At 42.4% G+C, this 25,352-nt stretch overlaps 1 protein-coding gene across 3 annotated transcripts; it reads right to left on the bottom strand.

Annotated features, from left to right (window-relative positions):
- Positions 1-2,499: 2,499 nt before the first annotated feature.
- On the bottom strand, positions 2,500-13,739 carry KCNJ8 (potassium inwardly rectifying channel subfamily J member 8). Of its 3 annotated transcripts, XM_090043644.1 has the most exons (4): positions 13,580-13,738; positions 12,091-12,185; positions 10,532-10,996; positions 2,500-6,016 (listed from the first exon to the last, which is right to left on the bottom strand). In XM_090043644.1, exons 3-4 carry the CDS (start codon positions 10,891-10,893, stop codon positions 5,116-5,118), a joined length of 1,263 nt encoding a protein of 420 aa, XP_089899770.1. In that variant the 5' UTR covers positions 10,894-10,996; positions 12,091-12,185; positions 13,580-13,738; the 3' UTR covers positions 2,500-5,115. The 3 variants fall into 3 exon arrangements, with proteins under 3 accessions (XP_089899770.1, XP_089899771.1, XP_089899769.1); XM_090043645.1 differs by lacking the exon at positions 12,091-12,185 and having other exon boundaries at positions 10,550-10,996; positions 13,580-13,739; XM_090043643.1 differs by lacking the exon at positions 12,091-12,185.
- Between the last annotated feature and the right edge of the window lie 11,613 nt (positions 13,740-25,352).

Below are 25,352 nucleotides of genomic sequence, written 5' to 3'. Positions count from 1 at the left end.
TTTTGTTGGCCATTTCATTTCAAAACTGTTTCAACCAATTTAGAGGTCGAAACAGCAAAATTGGAATGAAACAAAGGGTGTTGAAATAGCCTGAAAACAAAACGAGGCTCTTGGAAATGTTTTGACTGTTTGGACCATACGCTGGGGATGGAAAGTCAGTCCAGCTGGGCTGACTTCCCATCCCTAGTGCGAGATGCGGTAGGGGGAGGCGAGGCAGCTCAGCCCAACAGTGGGATCTAGTGCAGGGGGGCGGGAAAGCAGCCTAGCTGGGCTGCCTTCTGCCCTAGTGCGATCTAGTGCTAGATTTCCCATCCCCCAGCGAAACTTCAAAACAGCATTGAAACAGCCTTTCTGTTTCAATGGAATGGAATGGAACAGCTGTTTCGATTAGAAATGAAATTCAATATGAAACACTGTTCTGTGGAACCGTCAAAATTCAAAGCGACTCAGAATGGTGCTATTTCACACAGCCCTAGTAGTTAGTGGGATGTTTAGGCAGTGTTCAAACCTCACATTAACTTTCAACAAGAGTTTAGGCCTCTGACCTGCTTAAATACTTATGTAAATCCCACATCTGTGTCTTTATCCCCCTACATATCTTCATAAATCTGACCCCTCATGCCTCCCTAAAGTAATCTCAACTTTTCTTTTGCTGAGGAGGTTCAGCTCTGCACTATCCCTTCCTCTGGCCCTGGTGCAAAGATGTTAGTCCTACCCTCTATGCCAGGAATATAGTAACATAGCAAGCATTTTAAGTGAGAGGGGCACTGGGAGAGTTACACTCTAATCTGATTCTGCAGTTGCCGTTAACAAGGTAACCAGTTTTAAATAGGCAATTTTTAAGTGGTAGCTAACTCATTCTTAATTTAGAACAAAAATAATAATGCCTTTCTTTCAAAATCCATTCAGTGATTTCACCTGCCTTATCACCTGTGAAAGCCATTATACAAATCTAGCTTTGCTCCTTACCAGTCTGGACTCCCAGGGAAACAGGTATTGTTGTAAAAGTTTGAAGAAAATATTCAAGACAGAAAACAGGTGAGGTCAGCAGTAGATGATAAACACTTCCAATATGTTTATACTTTGCCAAACTTATAAACTCTGCCAGTAGGATCACAGAATGTACTTTACTGCCTCAGATCACATGTTGCAAAGGAAAGTGCAAGGACAGACATTCTCCCTTAACCTCTCCATTTAAAGTAGCAAAGACCAATTGAAATCTAAGTCCTTTTTTTAACAAGAAAAAACTAAAATGTAGTTTCAGAGACTACATCTGCCTGGCCCCCCTCCCAGTCCATTTTTGTGGTTTTATAATCATGTTTTTCCATCTCTCCTAAAATATTTTCCTTTTCTGCCTTACAGTGTAAAGACTGCACAACCAACAGGGAAATTTGACTGACAATTCAGGGAGCACAGCATTTGATCTTACACAGTGCTACTGTATGAATAACATAAACCAGGAAATGTAATATTCCTTTACTATCTACTTACAATAATCCTTGATATTACTGATAACAATAGTAAGCACAAAGAATTCAAAGAAAATGAGTTTTCCAACCACGGACCTGTTTTTTCCCTTTCTCTGCACTGTGGACTCGTAAGTACATACACGTAGACTGAGCATGCACAGTAGGCTACACACTGGCTAAGCATATATATGGCTATATGCACCTGAGCATAAACCTGAGCATAAACCCAGGAAAAGGCTGTAGGGGGAGAGGAGTCAAGAAAGGGAGATGTGTGGGGCTATATGGAAGAGAGCAAGCTGGAGGCGTGTTGCTTACTGAGATAGATGCTGCTCTGGAAGGTGGAAAGCTCTGCATTCTAGCTTGGGCCTTTGCCCCCAGTGAGGCAGAAACTGTTGCACTGCTCTCCAATGATTTTATTCAATCATTATGAATACAAGGGACAGTGGCACAGCTTCAAAGGAGCACTGGAAAATGGACAGGACAGGATAAGCCCAAACCCATTGCCTACTGGTTTGAACCTTGTGTTAGCAAACTGCAAGCACAAGGTCAGAACTCATCTGGGCAAAGGCATCCTAAAACTGATGTCTCCTGCTTTCTATATGAGTGTCCTAACCCACTGGTTCAGAACCCTGCCATGGCTGAGTGAAAATGCTCCTTATGCTTTGTGTGGAGCCTAATGCAGGCAGCAGCACTAGACCCTGCTCTCACCTCTTCCCAATCTGGCTCCACACAAGTAGGGCACTCTCACCCAGCTGTGGTGGCAGCACCAGCACCCCAGATGAGAACCGGAGGTAAGCTGAGATGGTACCACAGTGATTCTCAACTGGGGTTCAATTAAATTCAGAAGTTATACCCAACTGGGGCTGCTGGGTATTCAGTATTCTTGAATGCCTGGCTTCTTAGTCAGGTGCTGACATGGATGTAGAAACCTAAGCATCAGCACCCTTGAAAGTTTTGCCTGTGATTTTAAAGCTGATGATGTCCTTTGATTAGCTACAGCCTCAGACTCAGTGGAGAAATCAGTGAAAAGCTCAGAGAGATAGAATAAGTCGTTAATGCTATTTTTTTATTTTGTAGAAAATGCTTTTATACAGCATCTGACTTACTGGTGTATTGATATTTTCAAACAAATGAACAAACAATTTCAACAACTTTGTAACTCTGGACACAGATGGCAAAGGGGCAACATGTATATCCACTGTTGGGTACTACAGATCACCAAAACAATGGAGAAGGTGGTATGTGTAAATGTACAGTGTCCATCCTTCCAGACCCTTAGTAAGCAGAGGTGCAAGTTGATGCTTCTAGCAGCCATTTTAACTTCTCTTTCTTATTATATACTCAGTTAGTGAACATGTCCAGAACAGCAGCAGCTCCCATAGAAAAATCAACTCTATACAGCATACTTTGTAAGGCCCCAAATAACAAAACCCTAAAGCACATTCTTTATATTAAGTTGGCAATTCATTGTCCCACTACCATCCCGAGATCAACAGGCTTTTAATGGGATTTAGGCTCTTAAATCACTTGGAATCTTTTGATTCAAATTCTTAAAATCTGTGTAAGTTTGTAAAAAAAATGGTGTAAGTATGGTGCTGGATCGGGGCCTTAAAACACAAAGGATGCCAGAAGTAAGGCATAGAAAGGTTTCTTTAAAGTATAGCCAACTCTCCTGGACTCCTCTCCCATACAGACTGGCTTCCCAAGGGATCCTGCCCATGAGTTCCCTGTGCGAGTCGAAGTCTGCTTTTCTGAAGTCCAGGGTCCTTACTTTGCTGCTCTCCTTCCTTCTTTCCTCAGGATCCTGAACTCAATCATCTCACGATCACTGCTACCGAAGTTGTCATCCACTACTACATTTCCCACCAATTCATCCCAGTTTGTGAGCAGCAGGTCAAGAAGAGCATGGCCTCTAGTTGGCCGCTCCAGCATTTGCACCAGGAAGTTGTCCCCAACACTCTCCCAAAACTTCCTGGATTGCCTGTGCACTGCTGTATTGCCCTCCCAAAAGGTGTCAGGGTGATTGGTTCTCAAGGGGGACTTCAGGCCTGTGATCAGGGAAACTTCCACTAGCTGTTTGAAGAAAGCCTCCACCATTTCTTCCTGGTTTGGTGGTCTAAAGCAAACCCCCACCATGACATCACCCTTGTTGCTCTCCCCTCTGACTCTAACCCAGTCAACAGGCCTATCTTTAGTTCTGTACTGGAGCTCTGAGCAATCATATGGGCCTTTTACATAAAGTGCAACTCCTCCTCTTCTCCTCTGCCTGTCCTTCCTGAACAGTTTGTACATCCATGACAGTGCTCCAGTCATGCAAGTCATCCCACCAAGTCTCTGTTATTCCAATCATGTCATAGTTCCATGCTAAGATGTGCTAAGATTATTTAAAAACTTTGACTTGGAGGAAAAATTAATTTCTCTCTTTTTTTGGGGTATCTAGATAGCAAATATCTTTTGCGTTTAAGGAAAAAATAGTCACCCCAGATTTATACTATCCCAATCCTATATTATACAAGCAAAGAACTTACTTTCTAAATATGCCTATGTGATTTAGGTACCACTGTCCTGTGGAAAGTCATTCAGATGTTTGTTTGTTTTTAAGTTCACTTCTAATTAATACTAGATCTGGTGTTTCCTTTCTTGAACACTGATGTGCATTAACTCTCCACAGATGCATCTGGAATTACTTCAGTATAACATTAGTGTGGGTAAAATTAGAGAATCTAGCCTTTGCCTTTGGTGTGATAACTCATATGTACCAAGAAAACAGAACTTGGCCTAATTAGCATGAAATTAATATGATAAATTCAGTATTTTGCATCTTGCATAAATTTAAGTGAAACTGATGTTCATTCAACCACTAGGCATACAGATGGAATTGCCTACAATCAAATACACTACAAGATACAGCAACAATACAAATTCCCCCATAATACACTGTCAGAGTATCTCTGGAAGACTGCTTGGGCTCATAGGTAAGTTCACTGTTGAAGCCCCTTGAGTCCTTGAACTCCTTGGTGGTATTGCCAAGAAGGGAGCTAAAGAGTGAGATTTAATTTTCTTATGGGCATTTTATTACTTTAGTTCAGTATGTCTGGCTTTTCAAAGGGCTAAATTTTGAAGACCGGGGTGAAATTGTGATCCCAGTGAAATTAATGTGAGTTTTGCTATTTGCTTCCATGAGGCCAGGATTTCATGCCCAAAAGACAGATTTAAACACTATACATCCTACCTAAATCTTTGCATGATGCTGAGTACATGACATTATTGAAAATCAGCCCATTTCCCTCTGGGGGTGAATTACTCAAAAGTAAAGAGAAACATATAGTTTACAATAGACAGTGGAAAACATGGAAGATATCCTTGAAGGGCAAGAAAAAAATCAACATGGCAGTAAAACACACATACATACACAATATATTTTATGATTGAATTGTGCTTCCTTTATTCTAAGTGTATTCTTTAATAATTAATGTACTAAGTGCTATAGTGTTTCCTATCGTCACTAGGTGATGCTTTCATTAAGCAATAGAATAAATAGTTCTAGCACAGTTCTGTTTTTCTTCATGTTCCAGGTTTCTTTCTTTATGCATAGTTTTGGTTTCTCCATCTTTAGACGAGACTCATCCTTGTGCGAGGTTGAATATCATGTTTCAGATGCACTCTGATTCCCCTCAGGAGTTATAAACTGTACTTTGGGCACCATGAGGGAGGAGTTGGTCCTCCTCATGGAGTTGTTTCTTCTTATGGAATTGTTTCTCCTCATGGAGTTGCGTTTCCTTAGAGAGTTCTGATGGGACAGCTCACTCTTCTGGAGGGTCTGGATGAGGATGGAGGGCTTTTCATCTAGCTCCCGAGCACTGCAGCGTGGAGCAGCTACCTTGATTGTGTTGCCAAATTTGGAGTAATCAACAGCATATACTCCTTCTTCTTCTGTTACGATGGGCACAAAGCGGTGGCCCCACAGGATCTCCTCTGCTATGTAAGATGTTCTTGCTTGCGTGGTGATGCCTGTGGTCTCTACTACTCCTTCAAGTATCACTATAAGTTCTAAATCTTGGTTGACCAGGTCAGAGGGGGAGATATCATAAAGTGGACTCCGCTTGTCTATAATATGGCAAATGATTAAAGGTGCTACCAGGAAAATGTTGTTGCTTTCAATGGGGTTGTCCACTGGGATGTCCAGCTGATGAATAGGGATGATCTCCCCTTCGGGGGTAGTAGTCTTCCTCACTGCCTGTATTCTCACAGAAGCACTGATTATCATGCTTTTCCTCAGATCTCCCACTCTGAACATGAAGCAAAGTCTGCCATTTCGAACAGCAATAACCGCATGCCGGCTGAAAATCAAAGTCTCTGCCCTCCTGTGAGCCTGAGCAGTTTTCATAAATATGCAGCCCAGCATGACAGCATTAATAATCAAACCCACAATGTTCTGTAGAATCAAGACCGTGATGGCTGTTGGGCATTCCTCTGTCATCATTCTGCCTCCAAAACCAATGGTCACCTGAACCTCAATGGAGAAGAGGAAGGCAGAAGTGAAAGACCTATGGGAAAGGTTTAAACTCAGTTAAAGATATCTGAATCAGCAGATCTAAATATCAAAGTCAACTGGGCACATTCAGTTGGAAGTAGATCGAGCGCCCATTCCTACAGTTGTTGTACACTTAAAACTCCTATTGACTTCAGGCAGAGCTTTACCTGTTTGACATTTTCAGGATTAGTGACATGGTCTAATTACTGTACCGCAGTCTCAGGAGCCTGCTGGTCCTGAACAGTGATTCTGTGGTCCTTGGCTTTGGCAAATCAGTTAACCTCTCTACCTTAACAGCCCATGTTCCTCCCCAGGTTGACAAGCAGGGTGTTCTGACACAGCCCTTACTCCAAAAGTCTTCTACCCTCCAAAGCAGTGAGGGAAAGCTATAAAGATAAGTATAGCCTGAGGTTATTAAATTACACTCGTTTCCTCTCTACCTTGTGAACACCTTTAATAAGGCCACAGGGGATAATCATACACCAGGATATCCGATTCCTGCAGAAACCATACTGGTCAAGGGTATGAGTGAATAGTGGGATCAGCCAACAGAAAGAAGGTAATGGATCTCTCCACCCAATTCTCTTCTACCCAAAGGTTGGGGATGTTAGGACTCAGGGTTTTGGTCAGTGTCAAGACAAGGCTAGCTGCAAAATTTCAGTCTAGATTTAGGACTGTGAATGTTACTAGACAAGTAGTATCTGGTTTATTTACAGTTCCTAGGGTTTTATGCAAACCTATATCAACTAATGACAAGGCCTGTTTCATATACTAGAGTCCATAACCATATGTAACATCCACGCTCGTAAGAGTTATGTTTACATGCAACCATCTCAGAAAAGTGTATCTAAATTACTCCTTTGTATTGGGCTTGGTTTTAGAAGAAGGAAACTGGATCAGCTTTTAAATATCTCCCTTTTTTATTATGTTTCCAGAGGACTAGAATCATGAAGAAAATTTTAAAATATTTTATGGCATATGCAGTATCAGGAAGGGAATACAATGGACAGAGTGACTCCCAATAAAAGAGTGCTGAGCTGTAGATTTTAAAAAACTCATTGGATGTTTGGTTACAAACATGGACTTTTTAATTTATTTTTTCATTCTTGGAAACCACCAGAAAAGCAGTGGTATGGCTGTGTTTGGTTTATGAAGAATTAAGGAGCAAAGGGGTTAATATATTAATAACTACAGTTAATGAAAAGGTTAATATGTTAAGGAATATTTTGAACAAAATTAAGTCTATAGATGAAACTTTATTTCACCATTATCATGGCTGTGTAGTATAAAATGACCAGCTTTCCTTTAGATATCTTTCCTTTAAAAATTCTACATTTTATGTACTAAACTCCATTTGGTTATTTATTTATATTCATCTGTTTTATATGCCTCTCTTGTTGAAGAACACTGTGGTTTAGTAGTGTGATAATGTGAACACAGAACTAGGAGCCAGTACTCTAATTTCAGTAATTCCAGGTCTCTCACTAACTCTCCCTGTAGCTTTGGCAATAATTTCCATTTTTATAAAATGGGGTTGATAACACTTATGTAGGAAGTGTTATGAAGCTCAGTTAGGATTTGTGCAAACTGAAAAATATAAAATGGTATGTACGCATGGGTTAGACTTTCCAAGACTAGGTGTCCTTTGACTCTGCTTAGAAAGCTTTTATTTAAGTTACTAGTATGGATTAAAGAGTCAAAATGCAGATTTTTTTTTTTTGGCTGTTATTATTTCCGCCTAGAATAAAAATATCAAATATTCTTTTTAACCACACAGAGACTCAGCTATTCTTAAAAGTATTACTGTTCATATTTTTATTTCATAACTGTTCAAACTGGTAGTTTTAACAGAACAGAGTATTTATTAAGGAAAAATATTTTTCACAACTAGAAATAAAGATGCTTGACTGCCTTTTGGCCTGAAACACCATACATACTAGCACTATATAGCAACATGTGTTAAAATAAAACGTTATACTAATCCGTCATTTGCTTTGGTTGTTTATAACCCTTAGGATTTCCCTTGCTACAAAATGTAATGATCTTATTGGAATTCCTACTTGCCTAGGTATTGTATAGCATAAATTTAGCCTAATTACTGAGGTTTCTCAGTAGTTGACAGACTGCATTTAGATAACGTCAGAACTTTAGTCCTGATACAGCTCTTTTGTGTTGGGGTAACATCTGTAAAAAGCCATAAAACTGTCCTAAGCAAGAAGCTGAGGATTTTCTTTTTTTAAGAGCAAGGGACTATTGGGAATTTGTACAGCAGGGGGCATGACTGGAAAGCTGGCATGTTCCTGGGATCCCCAGCTGGTATAGTGGGCAAGCACTGTCTGTGGGGATTCCAAAGAAATGCTAATACTGAGTCAATGTTAACTTCAATGCATGCATTTCGCACTATGGATTTCCCCTTGGGAGGGGATGGCCCTGATTCACAGCCAGCAGAGTTCCAAAGGAGAGACTCCACTGGAGCTCAGTTTCTGCCATGGACCTGAAAGGTATGACATGAGGTGCCCAACAGTAGAAAGGTGGATACCGATGGTCCTTCCACATGTAAGATTTACAGGCTTGTAGGGTGTAGCCACATGCCAATTGTGCCAGGACAAACCCCATTACCTCCCCTCCTGTGACAAGTAAAAGAAAATGCTGTGAGTCTGGAACCTCACAGAACTGCCTCATCAGGGATGATCTGAGCCATAATTGCTCTTTTCAGAAGAAATAACAGTTAATAATAAGAAAAAAAAAAAATCAGGAACAACGAAGTTGACTTTAGCTTAGAAGAAAGAAAAGTCCCGCTTATAAAAGCAGTGTGAAAATAGAAAGGAATGAAGAAAGAATCAGGTCCTTCTTAAGCCAGAAATACTCACAAATTTAAAGTTGTGGTATGCGCAGAGAAACTACTATAGCTTTTGAATCGGAAAGGGAAATAAAAGGATATTCTGGTTTCATGGACTTAAGGGCAGGTAAAAGTGCTATGGGATCCAATGCATGACCCACACAATCGCGCCTCCTGCCAAGCCACGTGTCAGGGTAGGTGTGATTGTAGGATCACTCATTAGATCCCATCACACCTTATTGACAGTACAGGGGGACCCTGCAGCTGCAAGACCAACAGTGGATGGGGCTTGGTAGGGCTCACAGTCGGGGCAGTGTTCCCTGCACTGCTCCTGCTGCAAGCATCATCCACTGTGGGGCTCTCACAGAAGGCTCCAAGCAGCAGCAGCATTCCCTTGCTGTGAGCCACGAAGCCCACAACGCTGTGCAGCTTGCTGTGCTGGCAGCGAGAACAATGACACCACTCTAAACTTTGTGGGGTGCAGGACTTGCAGCAGCAGCAGCAGCAAAGAAGTCAGTGTTGGGAGCTTCGTGTTTTATCATGCTGTCGTCAGTTGGTTGAACAGGTACGTAGGTAATTGCATAAGCTGTACAAGGGGATTAATTCTACAGTCCAGTCCCTGGTGAAGTCTCTTACATGAGTGCAGCATGGATAAACTATAACCATTCTGGTTTGCTAACCTACTTTGTGCTGGTGTAGAAGACAGAACAACATAGTCCTGGGCCCTCGCTGTTCCAAGAATATGCTGTATGTAAGGCTTTTGCTGGCAAAGTTCTCTTACTGCTTGCCCATAAATCCAATTAACGGATATCCTTTTGGTTCTGTAAGTATACAGTTTATATACTATTCCCTCCTGAAGTCATTTGGCTTCTACCCTGAAAAATTGCAGGGCTTGGGACATTATGTATGTGTATTAACAGGACAATAAAACACTTCTGTGTGATTTGAATACACCACTCCCAAAATTCCTATACTGTTTTTTGCAACAGATCTCATGTGATATAGTATGTCACAGCGCTCAGTCTTTAATTGAAACTGATGGCCTAAATCAGCCTCATAAATGACCAGTAATATGGGATGCTTTCTGAATTTCTGGCTTCCCAGCTAGAGACATCTTAAAGAGGCCTAATTTGCCACCTGGGAAATTAAAAAAAGGAGAGATGTTCTGCTGTTTCTGGAAATCATGCCTTTTAAAGATGCTGTAAATAAGGAAAGCCAGAAATTGAGACACCCAGTTTCAATAATCACCTTTGAAACTTTGGACCCATGTTCTCAGTTTGCCCCATAAGCCATGTTTCACTGTCATGGTCTGAAATTTCTTTTGGACCACACCATATTGGAGATGATGCCACTGATGCAAACGGCACTGCATGTAAAACATATACCCAATGCTGCAACTCTCTTGCAGCTGACTTTATTTTTACAGGCAAGGAATGTTACCAACCTATTGTGTAGACATATGAAAAGCTGCAGGGTCTCTGTCACTTTTACATCCTTAAAGGACTCAAGAAATCTGCTTTTCTAAGCTTGGGGGGCTTCTAGGATTGATGGTGTCTAGAGGAAAACACAACATGTCTCAGTTGTCTCTACTGTATTAGACAGTTCAAGAAAACCAAAACCTAATTTTAGACTTGAGCAGCATGGCAATCCCATCACCCTATTCCTAATGTTTTGCGTATCATACTTTACCCAACATCTGTCACGCACGGTGTCCAGCTGGCACTGCCTTTACTGTTGTCTATTCTATCCATGTCTCCATGGGCAAAAGCCACCAGCCACCACACCATGGCAAAGAGAAGCCAGCTACAGAGAAAGGACATCGTAAAGATCACCAGCGTGTGGCGCCACTTCAGGTCCACCAAAGTAGTGAAGATGTCTTGCAAAAAGCGGCCTTGTTCTCGGATGTTCTTGTGTGCCAAGTTGCATGCCCCATTCTTGGCAATGAAGCGGGCTTTGCGTGGACGGTCTCGGACACGTGGCTTCCGGAGGTTTTCAGCAGCAATCCGTGCCAGTACATACTCTTCAGGGATGATGCTCTTCCTAGCCAGCATCTTCCTGCCACCATAGTCTACTTAGCAGAGCACAAATTGGGAATGGTTCTTCAAATGCTTTTTCACTGACCTCACTTTCCACCCTTATCTTGTCTTCAAAATCCTGAGGAAAAGAAGAACATGATCTGGTTTGCCACTGTTTCACTTTTTCCCTAGACAATAGATTGATGTAAGCACATGGATTACGTAGACCCCCAGGGAACAGCTGTTAAATTAAACATTGCTGTAGGATTATTCCATTTAATTAATCATTTTAGATTATTTGATCAGGGAAAAGCTCTTAAAACAATTTTTTAAAGTTTTGGTATTTCCTCTCCTGACATTTCTAGTGTAATGGAAGCCACAGAAAGTTCTTGTAGTTGTCCATCAAAAGAACTGGTGTTTCACAAGAAAAAGCACAGATCGTATAGATCATGCCCTTCCCACAGTCTAACTACAGTAAACTCTCTGGTAACCGGCATCTTACAAGCCAGTATGCTCTGTTAACCGGCATGCCGGCTTGTAAGGAAAAGTGAAACCACAGCACTTCCAGTTTCTCTAAGCCCCCATGGCCCGAGGGCATAACAGACTGTGCTGGGCTGTGCGGTGCCTGCCTCCATGTCCTGCAGGGCAGTGATGCCACGGGAGAGGCAGAGGAGGCAGAGGGACGCCCCAGACACAGCGGAAGAAGTGGCAGCCAGGGCTGCTCAATTAACTGGCATATTTTGTTATCTGGCATCCCACATTCCTGGGGGATGCTGGATAACAGAGCTTTTACTGTACTATGTAACTCCCACTGAGAAATACTCATCTGAGTACAGTCACTTGTATACTTCAGAATCTGCAGGATAAGGCCCTTAACAAGGGCCTTATTTAACAAGGCCCCAGACAGCAGTGCCAGCCGGATGTACATTTCTTATACAAACAGCCTCACTGAAGCCAATCGGGCTACTCACATGCTACTTATTTGCATGAACAAATGCTCTGTTCTTAGTCCCAGACAGGGCCGTATGTAGAATTCTAAAAAGTGGGGTGCAGACACTGAGGCACATCATCACATAATAAAAACACACATTTTCTCTCCAGTTAAAAATAAAATAGAAGCTTTGCTAACATGCTAGGGACCTAGGGCTGTATTATTCAGTTGAAGCAAAAAGAAATACAACTTTGAATGAGTTAAAAACAATCTGCAGGGATATGAAACGGGAGCTTCCTTACCAGGAGTAACTAACAGACAGCAGAATTGCAGAACAAAGGATAGCTTGGTTGGTGGAACAGCAAGACCATTAAAAAGAAAAGAAGACCCTTAACACCTGTGGAATGAAGAGTTTAGAAAGTGTCAAGTATTTTACAATGATCCATGCAGTCAATTGACTCCCTCAGCACTGCCTGCCTAAAAATGCTGGTGCCACTGCTAGACAGTTGGTTTTAAACTTTGGGTGGAGCAGGCATCAAAGGGGGTAGGGGGAGTGCACCCCTCCCCCCAAAAATCTGCCCCTGGTCCCAAATGACCATGCATGTCACAAAAAAAAATACGGAGAGACTACAGGCCAGAATATACATTACTTTGTTTGGACATTTGGAGCTGAGGAGCAGACAGCAGTTGAAGTTATTGCTATTCTATTATTATTAATATTATTATTACAACAACAGCAGTGACAACCTAAACTCTTCCAGCTTTTCTACTGCTGTTGTAATAATAATTATTACCATTTATTACTACTACTATAATAGCAATAGAAAAGTTGAAAGAGGTTGTTATAGCTACTGTAATATTACTCCTCCTCCTCCTCTTACTACTGCTATAGTAGCAGCAACAATCTAAACTCTTCCAGCTGTTTTGTTGCTACAGTAGTAGTAGTAGTCAATAATAATAAAAATAATTACTATTTTTTGTTATTACTATTATTACAACAGCAACAGAAAAGCTGGAAGAGTTTAATTTGTTGCTACTGTAATACTACTACTACTGCTGCTACTCATATTACTACTACTATAGTAACAGCAGCAACCTCAACTCATCCAACTTTTGTATTGCTATTACAGTAGAAGTAATAAACAGGAATAATTATTATTACAACAGCTGCTGCTGCTGTAGTAGTAGTAGCAGATACTAATACAAACTAGTAGTAGTGCTACTAATACAATAGCAGCAACCTAAACTCTTCCAGCTTTTCTATGGCTGTTGTAATAAAGTAGTAAGAAATAATAATTGTAATAACAGTAAACAGTAATCATCATTATTACAACAGCCATAAAAAAGCTGGAAGAGTTTAGGGTGCTGCTGCTATTGTAATAATAATAATAGTAGTAGTAGTAGTAAAATATAATAAGACAACAGCAAGAACAATAAGAAGACAGGAGCAAGAATAACAATGTTAATAATAATAAAAAGCCAGTAGCAAGAACAATAAATAATAAGACAATAGCAAGAATAATAATCGTAATAATAGTAAGAATAAGACAGTAGCAAGAATAGTAGTAATAGCAACAGCAATGGTAATAAGAAGACAGTAGCAAGAACAATACTAGTAACAGCAACGATAATGAGTCAATAGCAAGAAGAGCAATACGAATAAGACAGTATAAAAAACAACAATGTTAATAATCATCATCATAAGACAGCAGCAAAAACAACTGGCATCACAATAATGCAAGAAGAACCCAAACTTCGCCGGCTTTTCTCGCCGGCCGGGCCGGGACTCACCGCGCGGGGGCAGGCGGCGCGCTAGGCGCTGAGCCGGGGGCGCCTGCCTGCGTGCGCATCGCGGCGGCGGCGGCGGCTCTCGCTGCCCCGTGGGCGGCTCCGCGGAGCCGCTGCCTTCCTGCGCCCGGGGCTGGGACGCGGCTTCCGAGCCTTTTCCCTGGAAGAGGGAGACGGGGGCGGTGTCCTCAGCGCAGAGCTGCACTGACGCAAAGGGGAGGATGTGGCACCCTTTGTCTCCCTGGCTGGGAGAGAGCAGAGCAGCCCCCCACGAAGCTCAGGCGGAGTTTGTCTCTGCACCACTCCTAACAGCTCAGGGCAGCCCCGAAGGGCTTTAGGCTCTTATGCCCCTTTGTTTTTTACCCCCTGAAAGGGGGAGGCCTCGGTGTCACCGAAAGCCAGCGAGAGGTCGACTCCTCAACCACTTGGGGCCCCCACTGGAAAGCCAAGCCCCAAAGTCACTGATGAAATAGGTCCTTAGGTTCTTCAGTCCTTTGGAGGGCTTTGCAAGAAATGAAAACTACCTCCAGCCTGGAAAAGTGGGGTGAAGATTTTAGAACCGAAGCAAGGCAAGGCTGCTGGCCCGTGAGCAGTCACATTCACACTGAATGTGAGGCAGAAGTTTTCAGTGGCACAGCTAAGCTGGCACAGACCAAGGACCCTCTATCCTAGGCATTTCCACTACCTAATTTGCATTTTGTTAAGCTTATAGTCTTACCAGGTTGTCACATCGTTATTGCAAGGATGCTGGCTTTTAGCCCAGATAACTGAATGCATGGATCCAGGGGCCCATCCCCCTAAGCTCTCCCTGTCAGCCAGACCTTTTCGGCAGTTCGACAGGCACATTTGAAAATCCAGTTGGAGCCCTGGGCTTGCACGCCAGTAGCTCCGCTGTAGCACCACCGAAGAGGGAAACTTGTCTGATTTCACTCCCTGGAAACAACCAGCAACTCCCTGATTTCAGCATAACCGCAAAAGATGTTTCTTCTTTCCCTAGTTGGCAGTAGGGCTTGGGTTGTTTATTCTTCCTGCGACTAACCAAGCTGCTAAGTTCAGTGAGATAAATCACACAATGAGAGTTTAGAATTGTACATAAGCGTGTGTAGAAGCCAGGCCAAAATCAATCCATGGTTTCAGCTTTCTGTTCATCACCATACCTGCTTCTCCCAGAACAGCTTCCTTTTTTATAGCACCAAATTCCCATAGAGTTAAATGGGTACAGAATCAGGCCTACAGGCAATGTTTAGCTGGGGAAACAGGCACCGAGAGGTCTGAAATGGGCACATGAGAATTTATGCATAGAGAGGGATATTTAAAAACAAACAAACAATGAAATAACAGAAATTTGCTTTTTTCCCACAGGTCGAAGTTTATAATTTTGGCAATTTCTCAGCTTCTTGTGTTTAATGGAAACTTACATTCTTGGAAATTTGAGCTTTTTCCAAGTGTCACGGTTTGTAGTAGCAAGAATAAACAGTGCATTAACTTCATAAAAAGACCTAAATTTAGATTTTAATGAAGCAAAGTACACGAGGCTTCATCGTCTCTCATTAACTCCTTCAGGCTCCCAATGTTTGCAGGACTGTGTGTGTGTATGTATGATGGGCAGGGAATTTTGCTGTGTGTAATATTTGTATAACAGAAAACAACCCTCAGTTCGGACCTCTAAACCACTCGGGAACAAGAGGAGGGTCAGGGAATGGGCCTGTCTTGTGCCCAGGCTTACAATGCACATCTCCTAAGTTTTGGTGATAGCGGTACTGGCAGTACTGCAAGCCATGTAGTGGTAACAGAGATCAGTTGGAGTTGAAAATGGCAGAATGCTTTTCCACCGACTCTCCCAAATGAAGTTCTTAAGTGGACTGGTTTCAGTCAGAATGGACTTTTATACGTACACACTTTGCTCATCCTGATTTTTCATTGAGGTAACATGGGGGGAGCTCGTGGACTATGTTACAAGGTAAAAAGCTTGTTGTTTTTTTACCCATTTTCTACCAGAAGAGGCAATATGCATTTCTTGTTATCTAACCATTCACCTATTTTGATCTTTTAAGGATTCATCTTCCCTGTCACACTTGAGATGAGCACTTTGGGGGAAGAGGTATCTCTGAAAAGTTGCCTGGGTAAGCCTCTTATGGGTGTCAGTTCTGTAGTACCTCAGTTCTGTAGATCTTATTAACTCCCTCTTGGGCATGTCTACATGTGCATTAAGTTAATGCATCATAATCGGTGCTATCTCACAATGGTGCTGACATGTCTTTTAGGTGATGCTAATATGCAGTAGACTAATTGTACTGCACATTAGTGCATCAGCACAGCTTTTGCCATGACACACTAATGTGCAGTAGAGTTAGTCTTGTGTCTTGTGTCTCCCCTTGAAAACTAAATGAACATCAAACATACTTTTGGGCATGCCACATGCTTTCCAATGTGACACTTTATGACTACTCCATAGAGAACAATTTAAAAAATTTTTGCTCTTTGCCCTTCTACATATTTGCTTAGTTGTCACACATACTTCAGAGTGGAATTTAGGTAATATCTGGGAAAATCTCACAGAAATGTCTCCAAGACCTTTATGTAAACAGGGTAGCTCCTTAGCATCATAAATGCAATCTTCCAAGGGAAAACAAATAGCAGACACACACTTTTTTAACTGACATACAGATTTTAGACAGATATTTGTACTTTACTTAGAAAAGGTTCAAAACCAAAATCCTGGATGAGAACATTGCTGATTTTTTGGAGTGCTTGTAATCAGGGTTAGGATCCAGTTCTTTCATCCTACTTGTTTCTTTACTAAAAATGCTATGCACTTTTTGCTGATTTAGTGATAAATATGCCAGTTGAAATACCAGTGACCTTGGCAGACTTTACCATTTTGCTGTCTGAAAGCTAATTCAAACACTTTGTGTTAGATGCCATCTAGGGATCAGATTTTGGCATGTTTCATAGCAGTTTATGGTAGGATAAACACTATGGAAACAGAGCAATTACAATCAACAATAACAAACATATTGTGGAATAGAGATTCTGCCTCATGCTTCAGGAATCAGGCCAGTCTTCAGCTGGAGACCCAAATGATAGCTACTGTGGAGCGGGGTAGGGGCAAGGGCTACATTTTGTGTACCATGGGGTTATACCTGTCTGAAGCATTGGGCACTGGCCATTTTTAGAAACAAGATGCTGGAACAACTTGAGTTTATGTCCAGCCAAGTATTAGAATTCCTAATCCTGCTGAGGTACTGAGCACTCTAGTATTTCAGGGCTCTGTTACACTTTCTAGTTTAAGCTTCTCAAATGTTGATTGGCATTAGTGGTTGCTCAAGTTTAGAGTAGTTGAATGTTCAGGCTAAAAATCTGACTGCCCACTACCTGTGGCATGGCCCTAGAGAGTTGGCAAGCCAGAGCAGGCTTTTATCCCTGCTCTAGGTGGGGCTGTGTTGGAGAGAGGGGTTAGTGAGGGCATGAGGCTGGAAGGGGAAGAGTTTAATGATGGGGACTGGGTAGTGAAATGGGAGATGGAGAAGCAATGAGTGGCAATGGTGGCTGGGGTGGTGCAATGAAGAAAGTCAGTCACTGAAGCCATTAAAAGATAAAACATTTTAAAAAATTAAAAAAATTTAAAAGAAATAAAAAGTAAGTTAAGAAAGTTATGTTTTAATAAATTCTGATTGGTGAGCCCCAACTCCTGGGGATACTGCCCCTGTCTTGGGAGGTAAGCCACAAATCACAGGACCCTGATCTGCCCTCTCTCCTCCCCCCTGCCCCTTACTCCTCCTTCCACCCCTCCTCGCCCTTCATCTTGGACTGCTCTGTGCCCTTGAGAACTGCTTAGTCAGGTCACACCCACCCCAGGGATGGGAGGAGGAATTGGCTTGCTAGGCAGTAGAGGTCTGGGGGTAGAAGGTTTGTCCACACAGAACAGGATCATGGGGACTGCATTCTGTGATCCTGGAAGACTGTAACTTTTGTAGCTTATCTCTAGGGAGTGGCCACACAGTCATGGAACACCAGCTGGGTAACAGGGATCAGAGATAAACCTGCCCTGAAGTGATGGCACTTTAAGATGCCTTAAGGGTGCTTAGAAGTAGTTTACATGTCTCAGTGCATGGACAATCCAGGGATTGAGAGTTCCTTGAGCCGCCCAAAACTGATTAGTAACAAAGCCTTACCGCACTAAAATCTGAAAGCCTTGTTCTTTAACAGCTAGAGTGGAATCTGATCCAACTCTTGTTGAAGTCAATGACAACTGCACTGTGCTCTTGATAAAGTGTATACAGTGTTTTCTCAGAAAATATAGCTATGGGTCATGCCACAGCATTTGCCAGTAGTGCTGAATGTCTCCCAAGTTTTGAAGTAAATCGCACATTGATTTTAGGTATATTCACTTTGCAGGCTTTCAAAGATGTTATGTATACAGTACTACGCTGTTAAGGTGACGCTGTGCTGGTGAGCCATTTTCAGTTTTTGTTGATGAACCTCAATTGAACTGGCAGTAGATTCATGAAATATGAAAGAGCAGAAACTGCAGACTAAGTGTAGATACTATCCTAAACCCGCTTTCTTCTGTCTTATTCAGCAATATTAGTAGGACAAAAATAGTTCTTATTAAAATGCATGTGCTTAGTATCAAGACCCTTTGCTACAGCTAACATAGGCTGCCAAGAAAAGCCTGTAAACAGTCTGTAGTGTTTTTGGCAACTCTTTGATTGTTTGTCATTAAAATGATCAGAGAATTTATTTGAGAGGTATGCAAGTTGTGCAGAGCTCAGCCATTGTGGTTGTGTGAAGGAAGAACTTAACATTTTTCCTTTTTCAAGTTGTCTTGTGCTGTTGATTTTTCAGAGAGGATTTTGTGCCAAGGATATGTATATTTAATGGTCCTGAATTGAACAGAAAGAATCAGACTGCTACTGTAGAATTCTTCCCCAGAGTTCAAAGCATTCTTTTTGGCACATCTTAAGCAGCTGGAACTCATTGTGCTAAGTCATCATGCTCTAGTTCACTGTTCCTTTGTAGCTTTCACTAGTGTTTGGTAAATAACCAAATGCACCTGGTCTGTTATGCAATACAGCACAATAGAAGAGGAATTCCTTCCTCACCCAGTCAAGAGATATATTTGTGCTTTGAAACAGGAGGATTTGGCAACATTTATCATTTTTATCCATGCTGATCTCATTGGTGCTTTTGTTCACAGCCAAATGTTATGGACCAGATTTGTGGGTACAGCCTGCGTTCCACCCAGCAAAGCTGGGAATGAGTTGTGGAACACCTTTATGGTCAAGCAGGTTGTGCCCAAAAAGAATGTAGAGCTGTATTTTAGGGCTGCTTTAAATTATATTTGGCAGAAGTTGGCTTTTCAGAGACTGTCTGGCTACATGAAATATTTGAAGCATCAGTCTAGCCTAATCTTCTCCCCCACCAGTGTCCCTATTGTATAGTGTATGTACAGCTATTTTGACATCTCTGCATTGCTTGGGAAAACCCCTTGCTCTCATGGGATTCTCCAGAAGTGAGATACGACTGGTTTGCTACCCATCTCTGCTGCTGTAGCAGTGCACATGAACCATGAATTAGGCCCTGAGTGCATTATACAGTTGCATGGAGTTACCATTAATTTAGCAGGAGCAGGACAAACCACTCTCGAAAAAGCTGTATAAAAGTTTTCATTCCAATTTCTTATTTTCATTTATAATTTCTGAAATGCTCACTTTTTGGGCTGAACTTTTCCATGTTTGATCTGTATACAAAACTTGAATTTGTATTTAGTGTAAACAAAAGATTTAACGCACTGCTTAATAAGATGAAGCTTGGGGAAAAAAGTTTTTCCTATTAACAATACTTTTTCAGCCATTTGTTTTTCAATAGGTCTACTTGTGAAACATCAGGTATTTTAAAAAGCAGAAATCTGGTGAGAAAATAGCTCTCATGGAGAAGAGTTTTCGATTATTTATTCAATTAATTTATTAAGCCAATATGCTACAGTTTCCAACAAAGGCTCAGGACAGCTTACAGTAAGAGATGGAAGTAAGAACATGTTTTGATTGAGTTATGAACCTCTGAAAAATCACAGAGAGCAAGATGGATAGGGTGCATTTTAGTATTACCAGCTTGTGCTTCATTGAGTGTAGCAGAAAGTAATTTTGAGTCCTTGAATGATCAAGGGAAGACCATTATTTATAATGCCTTAAGGTCCCAACTACAGCTGTGCTAATTGCTGTACAAGCACAAAAAAAGAGACAGTTCCCACACTGAGGACTTCCCAAACGAAACAAATTTATTTAAAATGGAAGCTATGTCAGAACTTATTTGCATTTACTTTGATCCTTGAAAGCATGGAAACAAATTAAGGAAAAAGTCCAGCATCCTTTATCCCCTTCACAATGCTTACAATGGTACTACAGACACGCTTCAAGGAGTATTTGCTCCCATCTCCTAAATGCACCACAAACGATCTTCATCCAATGTTCCTCACCATGCATAGTATTAATGATGACCTCCTTAGGTATATATTCCTGGAGCAAAGGCAATTCTGTGTAACTTTGCATGTTCCAGGTTTGGAGCTGGAAACAATCTAACTATGCTAGTGCTGGTTTAAATCGTGACTAATTAACTCTGCTATTAAGAGTGGCTTATTAGGGTAGGTGCAGTACTGTGTTAATGTGGCTATACTGCCTTTGGATTGGGAATTAGCATGTGCAGAGTGATCTTGGGTATTTCTACATTGCTGTGCCTTGCAGCACATAAAGGTATCCTTATTCTCTTGAGTATATGGAGCTACATGTCTCACTGTAACATAGCCTATTCATTTGGTAAATTGTTTAGCCTGAAACATTGCTGAAACATTGTATAGGAGACTGGACTGGATTGAGTTAGGGGTACATTTTTCAGTATGTGTTGGAGAGGAAACTGAGGGCTTCTTGTTGAATGTGAAAGGTAACTAACTCTTCTCCATGACAGAGACAAGGGAAGCTGGCCTGTAACTCTCTCACCGTGTCAGAGAGCTGTTAACAAACCCTTTTGGTTGCAAATCACAAAGAATCTCTGGCCTGCATAATAGCCAATGACCAGAACATAAGAAAAATAATAGATTGATGCACTTAAATCATTACTTACCTGATTTATGAAATCCAAGATCCTTTAGGCTCAAGTTCTCTGACTCCCATTTCTGCTCCAGGGACTTGGATATGTCCTTTGTTCCAAAGTATAACTTATCCTCACTTCCTGCCAAAAACTCTAATTTTCCTGCAGAGATGACTACATCATGCTATGCCCATGTGCAACACCTTCTTGGATTTGAAAAATACCACACATTATCTCTTTGTTTATCTGTCAATCACTGTCTTGTGGTCCAATATTTTGTTTCTTTCAGGATTCAGACAGTGGCTAGAAAAGAAAGGTCTCAACTTTTATTTCACAGATCAGCTGACACATTTCACAACCATACATGGCAGAGTCAACTTAATGTTTTTGTCAGGATATTATTTTCTAGTAGTGTTACTCACTGATCAGTGAGCACTGTTTGTTTTCTTCACAGCTCCATACATATGAGCAACTCTCAGCTTAAGAACTTGGCTTGTTAACTGGAGATCTTCGGTTTACTCCTTTGTTTTGGCTAAGATGGTGGCTTTCAGCATAGCACTTTCTTCCCATTCTGGTATAAGTTGTCTCAAACATAAGTCTGTAATGTTACATGCTCCTGTCACATCTGGCAAAATAGGTGGTTGCCTAGTACCTGATTCAAGTTCATACCTCTCTGAATCAGTTAGTATAAGGTGCCATCCTGCCCTACCATTTGCCTACCTGTCACAGACTAAATTTTCCCTCAAGGACCTGAGAAATGGCCTGCTATAGTTTCATTCTGCCTGCCATAGCTTTCTCATACATTGACAGTCTATGTACTGTTTTTAGGTATAACATTCATTTTCTCCATCTCTTGTGCTGCTCAGCTAGGAAAATGGTGGGTTTTTTTGTCTTGGCCTGTTTTACCCTCTGGTTGGCTATGGCAGTTCCTGTTTTTGTTTACTGGTTGCAGAGCCTTCTGTCTACTGCAGTTCTCACTGCTGAATTTATAGTGGGCTAAACTCCAGGGAGAAAAGCTTTCAGAGTTAACAATTAATGCTCTATACTCTCCTGAGGTTAATGTTACTCTCTGAGGTTTTTACCAAAGCATTAAGCAAAGGGTTAGTCTAGTCTAATGCGGCCACATCTACATGTGCCTTTAAGGGGTAGCAATAAACTGCTTATTGCTCTTCAGTGTATTGCTCTTGGAAAGTTCTCAAGCGCGCATTTGCATAGGCACCTGGCCTGCAACAAGCTGAGCCAGGTTGCAACAGCCCCAGCTAGTTCACGGCTGCCCCAGTCCCAGGTTGCAACTAGCCCTCTGCTAGTTCAGGGCTGCTTTGATCAGGCTCAGTGTGCTGCAAAGGGGCTGGCTGGGGTACAAGGATGCTTTAATGCTGGGCTAGCTGGCAGGCTGCCCCGGCACTGAAGCACTGTCATGCCACAGCCAGCCAGTCAGTGTCCACACATGAGCTGCTGCACACAAAAAATTCCACAGCAGGGTAGTACTTGTAAATACTTAGTAGGGGGTAGTACTTGTAAACCTTCAGGGGAGGGGCACAGGCAGCAGAAGGGCGGTGCTAATGGGGCTTAGCCCTCCCAAACAGCAGGGCAGACCAACCACAGTCTGCTGCAGCAGGGGGGAGGGGCATGCCGGGATTGCAGCCGACCCAGCACGCCAGTAAGTTTCTTTTGATTGCCTGGGCAGATTGAGACCCCAGCAGTGCAGGAGGGAGCAGGGTAGGGGCAGGGGCAAATCATTCACCCCTGCCCTGCTCCCTGCTGCACTGTGGGGATTGCCAGTGACCCAGCCCAGCCGGGGCCCCGTTCATGGGGAATGGGGCCCCGGTTGGGCTGGGTCATGGAGCCCTGGGAGCCTGGCAGCTCATCCAGGAGTGTAGGCGGGCAACTCCCGCCACTGCACGTACCACAGGGGAGCTGGGGAAGAGGGCACATTCCCCTATCCTGGCTCCCCTGCGCCATGCCCCTGGATGAGCCACTGAGCTCTGATCACCCCATAACCAGCCCAGCTGGGGTGGGGGACAGTTGAAGCCCAGTGGCTCCTTCAGAGTTATGGCACGGGGTAGCCGTGGCCCCTGATCTTTTCACAGGGCAAGGGTGGACTACAGCTGCACTCTGCCTGCTCCCTGCCTCTGCGCCTCGCTGCAGCTTTTGAAAGTAACCCTGAGCTGCTGGCCAAGGCAGGTTTTTATACTGCTGGGGCCAGGACATGTGCTGTCCCTGGGCTCTAGCTTCCCCCTGGCTGCAGATCTGGGAGAAGTCAGGCAGGGTTATTTTGCCCCAAGTGGCACAGACATTATAGAATGTATATAGGAAGGGAGATGCATTTATACCTTGTGGCATAGACTATGAACCTTACATAATTTATATAGGAATGCAGATACATTTATATATTTGTGTAACAGCAAACACACCATAAAGCATGGTAGAAAGGCAGCTGGCAAGCCTTCAGGGAGGGATGCAAGAGGGGGTAGAGGGAAAGGTGTAAGTTCCCCCCCAAACTGAGATGCAGCTTCTTTCCTCCAGCTAGCAGGGATGAGGCTTCCATGAGCAGCAAGGAGAGGGGAGCAGTGCCAGTGCTACTGGTGTGCCTGAGACTGCATCCCCTCCAAAAGCACCAGCCATAACCCCCCCATCCCCCACCATGACAACAAGCAGCAGCACCAGCATGACAGTCTCCTCTGCTCCCATTTCACTTCCTATGCCTGTCAGTGAAAATGGAAATGGAGGCATCAGGGGGTGAAGGACAGGCTGCGGGGGGGGATGTAGTAGCACAGGAAAAAGTGGAGAGGTCCCTGGGGAGTCAGATGTCCAGCAGGTTGTAGCGTGTCAGGATTCCATTGTCTATATTAAGTCCATAGGTTTCTGTACCTACTACCTAGGAAGCTGATGAAGTTCAGTTCATAGGCTTAATTGTGAAAAGTGGTTTGTAAATTTTCTTTGAGGATCAGGCCTGAGAGACTGGAGACGGTGTTTTTTTTGTGAGGAATGTGACCCCACCGATGGTTGGGTATTCTTGTCTTTGATAGATTCTGGTGTGCAGTTTGTGGGGGTACTGGAGATTGTTGGTAGGTTTTGTGTTTTGAGCTGTAGGAAGTTGGCTTCAGTTCTGGTGATGAGGTTAGGTTAACAAGGTTTGGTGCTTGTTTGAATTTCAAACCACTTTTCAGAGCTGAACCTATGAATTTCACTTCATCAGCTTCCTAGGTATAGAAATTCATGGAATCAATATAGACATTGGATTTATGATTCACTACAACCTGTTGGATATCTGACTCCCCGGTACCACTACACTTTTTCCTGTACTGATACATCCCCCTTCCTGCCCCCCGCCCTCCACCCCAGCCTGTCCCTCACCCCCTGACGCCTCCATTTCCATTTTCACTGACTGGCTTTCTTGTCTGCATTGCATGCCAGCGTCTGGCTTCTTTACTATTCCTTCCATCCAGGAATAGCACACACACAAATTGCAGGTGTTTACTCAGCCTGACAAAGGGTTTTTCAACCTGAAAGCATGCTAACATATATTTCTGTAACTGACTGTTCGATTGGTTTGCTAAAACATACCAGATTAGATTGACCTAGAGGAAAGGACCTTGTCTGCTAGTGACATGTCCTTAGACCAACACCCCTAGCACCTGACTGGAAAGACACAGATCAAAACTACTTCAAGTTCCCTAGATAAATATGAAAAGTTGCTTTCCCCTCCAACCTCCCTATTAACCTCTTCTGTTAGAAATAAAGACTTCTACCCTAAAACTCATAAATAAATAAAACTCTTTATGGGTCAGAGTGGGTAATACCCAATTCAGCCAACTCTTGTGAGAGGATATGAGATCTTATCAAGCAATTTGTAACAACCCAAAATGGAGTAAGAGTGCCTTTTTCCCCAATATCTTCGCATTTGAAATTTGATAATATATCATAAATATAAAGTAGCTTTCACCAAATTATACTCTTGAGAAAGTGACATAGTAGACTCAAGAGAAAAAGAGTTGATCTCCAAAATACTCAATTTTAATAGAGAAAGGGGTGGATAGGAAACCTAAGCAAATTAAGTATTGAGAAAGAGATTTGGGGAAAGAAAATGAGAGCAATGGAGAGAAATATGGGAGTGGGGTTATTCATCCTCCATGTTTTATACAAATAAAAGTTTTGTAGAACATTCTGCAGGTGGTACAGGCACATATGTGGGTAACACTAGTATTTGACAGAGCTACTTCACAAAGATCTTTAAATGTATGCACCTCAACACAGACTGGTAATCCAGAGCTAGAAAAATTATTTTGTCAACCAGTGTAAAACATATGAGAATTCTGATTGGCTCAACATGTAATTTATATTTGTTATCTACTAGGGCTGTGCAAAACAGCACTGTTCCATTTTGACTTCCATTTCAACGTTTGGAACAGTGTTTTGTTTTTAGTTTCATTTAGTTGTGAAAGCACAGTTTCATTTCGTTTCATCAAAACTTTCACTGTTTTGACATTTCACCCATAGGCTATAATGGAGAAGCATGAAACTGCTTATAGCTTTGTCATTTCCTGCCTGATTCATATGAGGTGATGAAGCCTGCCAGGTATCAAGGAGACAGGTACAGGGGTTTCTGGGAAACTGCACCTCAAAGTCTTGAAAGCAAAACTCAAGTCATGTGTGTATGTTAAACACAGGAGGGTAGCTTCAGGAATGG

The sequence above is a fragment of the Crocodylus siamensis genome, chromosome 4 (genome assembly GCF_052110815.1).
Source record: "Crocodylus siamensis isolate JL-2025a chromosome 4, ASM5211081v1, whole genome shotgun sequence".
Classification (NCBI taxonomy): Eukaryota; Metazoa; Chordata; order Crocodylia; family Crocodylidae; genus Crocodylus; species Crocodylus siamensis.
Note: the sequence above shows the minus strand (reverse complement) of the source record. Positions and strands in the feature narration are given on the sequence as shown.

Excerpts from the sequence above, each read along its gene's own strand:
- KCNJ8 (XM_090043644.1), bottom strand. The coding sequence starts at position 10,893 with ATGCTGGCTAGGAAGAGCATCATCCCTGAAGAGTATGTACTGGCACGG. Across the intron at positions 6,017-10,531 it reads CCGTGCGTGACAGATGTTGG|GTCTTTCACTTCTGCCTTCC; the intron begins GTAAAGTATGAT and ends CCTTTCCCATAG.